Genomic DNA, 4,978 nt, shown 5'->3' with positions numbered 1-4,978 from the left:
AGCGCAAATCATAAGAAGTTAAATTAAAATGAAGCGCAACAAATCCATTTTGAGATGTAGCACGTTGTACTAATGAACTCAATCCAAAACTTTCTAAGAGTCATATGATAATCGAGCATCGTCCTAACCATCTCCACTAAAGTCATATTATTTCTTTCAATCATATCATTCTACTTAAAAACGCATTCGCAGTGATATAGCAAAAAATTAATGCTCAATATCATATTCAAAGCAGAAAAAATAAAAAAAATAGTTCTTAAACTCAGTATCATTATAACTACGAATTATTTTTAATACACATGTGATTTCTTTAACTAATCTCAAAGTTAAACTTGGAAAGTATGAGAACACTTTATTATTGCTTAAAAAAACTCAAAAGTAAAAGGGTAATCATCAATAATATTAAATACATATCACTTCTCACCCGCCAAAAAACAAAAAAGATCAACCATATCTTAGACTAATTCTCCTAGTCGTTCAGTCATAGAACGACAACTATCTTACCATACTGACAAACAGCAAAAATAAAAATTTTCTCAAACTTTAACTTGATAATCCCTCTTAAGATACTCAAACAAATAAGCAAATTAAAGCTCATATACTATTCAAGGTTTAAATTTTAAAGCTTAAAAAAATTTGAGTAATTAAACACCAAGAATTAAGATTCAGAAAAATCAGGTTAAAAACTCTTCTAACTTAAGAAATCTTTTAAATAAAAAAATCAAGAACTCAAAAAATCCACAATTAAACACTGAGAAAAACCAAAAGATTTAAAAAGTTAGTCCCAAAAACTCTGCAACTCAAAAAATCAAAAAGTACCACGTTTAAAAAAACGCATTTCTAAATCCTTATCAAACAACTAAAATATAAAAAATAAGTTATATTCCAGATACTTAACTGGAACCGTATCTTTAACGGTGGAACTATCATTTACTTTTATCATTCTTTAGCCTTCATTCTATTCGATCTCTCAAATGTGATATAATGCTTTGTTAGAGTAAAATTAAAAAATCATGATCTCTAGTTATATGACACGAATAACCAAAATTAATAAATTATTTTTTAAATTATAATAATCTTATAAACTGTTAAAAGAAATTTATTTTAACTTATTTTTATCTTCTACTATACTACTCATCAAATTTAAAAAAAATTACCCACTAATACCACTTCTCCTATCCTAGGTCCGAATCTATCACCCCTATTAAAAATATTGTTAAACTTTAACCAATAATTCAGACTTCAATAATCTAAATTGTCAAATAACTTATAACTTATTTCTCTCTAATTTATCATAATCCACCGTCAGCTCGCCCTGGCCCATTTGACGGACCTCCACCGCCCGCCGGGGCGACCCACCACCTCGCTGCCCCGCCCTGGTGTACGCCTTTTTCACCAAACCGACCTGCCGCTGACGGATCCGGATTCTCTGCATTAATACATCATTAATGCAGAGGATAACTGTTTATACAGTAAAATGAGTCTGGTGCTGATGCCCCCACCATGAAATCAACGGCTCAGCGCGGACCTAAATGCACTTTACTGTAGCTACAGTAGACTCTCTGCAACTGCAGAGGATCCCGATCCGCCGCTGACCGAGCTCCCTCTAAACCAAAAATGGAGAATCCTACCAGAACAAACCTCAAAATTCGGAGATAGAGAATCCTACCAGACAAAAACCGCCAGCAAACCTCTAAATCGAGTTTTCAAGCGTCTGCAGCATAGGAAGGAGTTAATTTATTTATCGACAAGATAATTAAACTCATCCCGGTACATGCATAAATCGGTGAAGGCTAGTAGTAACACCACGCAAAAGCAGCCAACAGGAGGGTTGCAGAAAGATTGCTCCAAAACAACGGTGGCAAGCCTGCAACTGCAACCGCGGCGGCCGTCCATATCGACGGCACTACGGCACGTACGCGCGCCTACGCGAACATGAGGTCGCCGGCGTCCCAGGGCTCGAAGCCATCGCCCTCCTCGCCGCCGCCTACGCCCGCGACGTCCTCCAGCCCCAGGAACGCCTCCAGCTCGGACATGCACCCCCGCAGCCTCTCCTCTCCGCTGCCACTGCCACCGTCACCTCCATCTACGACGGCCGCGGTCGGAGATGACCCCGAGCTCTCGGCCGCCGCGGCCCTGCGGCGCTGCTTCTTGGCTGCCGACGCGCCGCCTCCCACGGCGGGCGGGAAGTTGAGCTTGGCCTTGGCGCCGCGGATCTCGCGCGCGGCTACGTCGTAGGCGCGCGCGGCGTCCTCGGGCGTGGCGTAGGTGCCGAGCCAGACGCGCGCGCCCTTCCTGGGGTCCCGGATCTCCGCCGCCCAGCGGCCCCAGGGCCGGCGCCGGATGCCGCGGTACCTCGTCGCCTTGCAAAAGGAAGTTGCTAGCAGTGTCAGCGAAAATGACGATGCCATTGCCATGCATGCTCATATATAGGTGGCAAAACGGAATCATGTTATACTATTTGTAGCCACGCATGCAGACAGAGCAGAGCAGGAGAATTAGATAGCCGGAGAACGAGACACCAGACAGAGTTGTTGGTGCACAAAACACAGTGCGCGTACGAACCGGAGAGGTTGGAGGTGCAGCCGGATTCTGAGGCGGTGCCGGTGGACTTCCTGCCGGGCGGAGGGCGCCGGCGGGGACGAAGTCGGCGAGGACGGCTCCGCCGCACATTGTCGAGCTCTCACCCAAAACGCCACCAAACCCTCGCTCTTCACTCGTCGGGAGGTTCTTGGACTTTGGGCAGACGTGGTGTAAATTGCGGACTGGGCCCCCTTAAATGGCGAGCGGGCGCTTCTCTAGGCAGTGACAGTGAGCCATAATTATAAAAGCATATACTAGTAAGGTTTTTTTTTTCCTTCAAGGGAGAAGCGAGAGTACGTATCGCTGTGCGCGCGTCACGTGCGAAGGCTGTAGCAACCGCCTCCTTACGTGTCCGCACGTAGTGGCTGTGGAAAAGCGCGCTCCGAACGAGGCCGGTGAGGAGGCCACACTTGTCTCGCGCCGAGCGCGCATGCAGATCTACGTACGCCACTGGGCTGCTTCGTCCTGCTCGCACAGCGACGATGCGTTGAACGGGGTCAAAAATGGACCGAAAGAAATGTCAGCTGCCGGTTTCCCGTCTCTGTCTCTTCGATCCTCCTTTTTGTTTTTTAGAGCGAAACGGTGGGCAGGGATGGAACGCGAACCCCGGTTTGCTGAGGCTGCGCCGTGTGTGCCGACGCATCTTTCTTTTCTTCTGCTCCGGTCATGTCATCCAACTTTATGTGGTAGCTACACGCAAAGTCGTGATCACTGTTTGCAGAGCAGAACGCCGCTTCTCTGGCCGTGGGGCAAAGGGCAAAGCCCTCAGGATCTGCGCCAAGGCGCCGAGTATGACAATTTTTTGGTACATATGTGAAGGCCTATTAATGCTTTAATTGTTGAGCGGTCCATTATTCCTACAGATTGTATTTAAAAAAAATTATAACTTTTTCATATAATCATAAATGGAGATGATCTTTATATAATAAATTGTATTTATCGACGATATCTACAACTTTAGAGTTAATATTTTTCGATGTCAATCAGTTTAGATGTCTAAAAAACTAGAAATTCTAATCTAGTTTTTCAGATCTAAAATTTATAACCACTTTTTGGATATCTAAACTTATTCAATGAAAATATATTTAACTACAAAATTGTAGATATCGTCTATAAGTACAATTTTTATATAAAGATCATCTTCATCCGAGATTATATGAAAAAAATTATGAAGTTTTCTTTGAATATCGTCTGTGAGGACACATGACTTATTGGCAATTGTAGTACCGACAGGTCCCTAGAGAATTATATATCGGCTATCCGGTTGCTGATAAGGGGCTAGTCGACACTCCAATTATCGATAGGTGGCTAACCATACTACTACAAAACTAGCCATAGATAGCGGTTCATCACTACCGGTTCTGTAAAAACCAGCAGTGCAAATGTATCACTGCCGATTATTAATCTCCCGTGCTCAAACCATGATGGAGCCGCTAAGAATCAGTACGGATACTTACTATCAGTGTCGGTTCGTGTTATAAACCGACACTGATACATCACTGTCAATTTGTAACATGAACCGACACTGATAGTCGATAGCAGTGCTGGTTTTAACCACGAACCGCCACTGGTAGTTGCTACAGTAGATCGGACTCGAAATTTGCATTCGATCCACTTTTATCTCACATTCTCATATCCACTTGTCCTCGCTCCACCTAAAATTCTAAGTCCCCGATCTCCTCCCATCCTCACTCCTCATTCTCTCTATGTCTCTATATCTTCTCTCTCATCTCGCACCTCTTCTCTCTCCCTCTGCCCCCCCCCCCCAAAACCCGCATGCGGTCGTGGCTCACCAGAGCAGGGCATGGTCACCGACGAGGCAGGGCGGGGCAGACTGATCTACGACGTGGCCACCGCCGAGGCAGAGCGGCGCAATGCGGTTGGATACACAGCGTGCGACCGGCCACTTGGAACTTTGTAGCATCTAGGCCCCTAGGTAAGTGTAAGTATTTTAGTGATTAATGACAACCATATTATTGTGATTAACAAATTTATTTTAAAGGGTATAAAAAAATTTAGTTCATAATGATGATTGGGTATTCTTGATCCCTAAGTTAATTATATGGATGATTAAAGGACATATGCATCAAGATTAAGGATATTCTAGTTCTAAGTGTCACATAGGAGATGAAGGACACTTAGAGTAGTATATGTTTTCTTTCTTAGTCTTTTTTACCATACTATAAAGAGGGGCTAAGAGTAGTAGCTTTGACTTAGTTGAGTTCAGACTTGGTTTGATACACACTTGTGAATTTCTAGCACTAGATAGCTCATAGAAGTCATTGGTTGAGATGTCGTGAAGTTAGAGCTCAAAAAAGATTAAGTTGGATGAGCTCAGTGAAGTTACCCTCACCGAATAGTCCGATGATGTGACTCTTGTTCCCATCGGAACATT

At 43.8% G+C, this 4,978-nt stretch overlaps 1 protein-coding gene across 1 annotated transcript; it reads right to left on the bottom strand.

Annotated features, from left to right (window-relative positions):
• Positions 1 to 1,717: 1,717 nt before the first annotated feature.
• LOC133929768 (ethylene-responsive transcription factor ERF071-like) lies at positions 1,718 to 2,813 on the bottom strand. The gene is made up of 2 exons (XM_062376545.1): positions 2,566 to 2,813; positions 1,718 to 2,363 (listed from the first exon to the last, which is right to left on the bottom strand). Exons 1-2 carry the CDS (start codon positions 2,671 to 2,673, stop codon positions 1,926 to 1,928), a joined length of 546 nt encoding a protein of 181 aa, XP_062232529.1. The 5' UTR covers positions 2,674 to 2,813; the 3' UTR covers positions 1,718 to 1,925.
• Positions 2,814 to 4,978: the final 2,165 nt, after the last annotated feature.

The sequence above is a fragment of the Phragmites australis genome, chromosome 9 (genome assembly GCF_958298935.1).
Source record: "Phragmites australis chromosome 9, lpPhrAust1.1, whole genome shotgun sequence".
NCBI classification, from domain to species: domain Eukaryota; kingdom Viridiplantae; phylum Streptophyta; class Magnoliopsida; order Poales; family Poaceae; genus Phragmites; species Phragmites australis.
The sequence above is the reverse complement of the archived record's forward strand: the minus strand, read 5'-3'. Positions and strand labels throughout refer to the sequence as shown.

What these genes read in the sequence shown, in the direction of transcription:
- LOC133929768 (XM_062376545.1), bottom strand. Translation starts at nt 2,673, where the DNA reads ATGTGCGGCGGAGCCGTCCTCGCCGACTTCGTCCCCGCCGGCGCCCTC. An exon ending in CTGCACCTCCAACCTCTCCG is followed by an intron (nt 2,364 to 2,565) that starts GTTCGTACGCGC and finishes TCCTTTTGCAAG; the next exon opens with GCGACGAGGTACCGCGGCAT.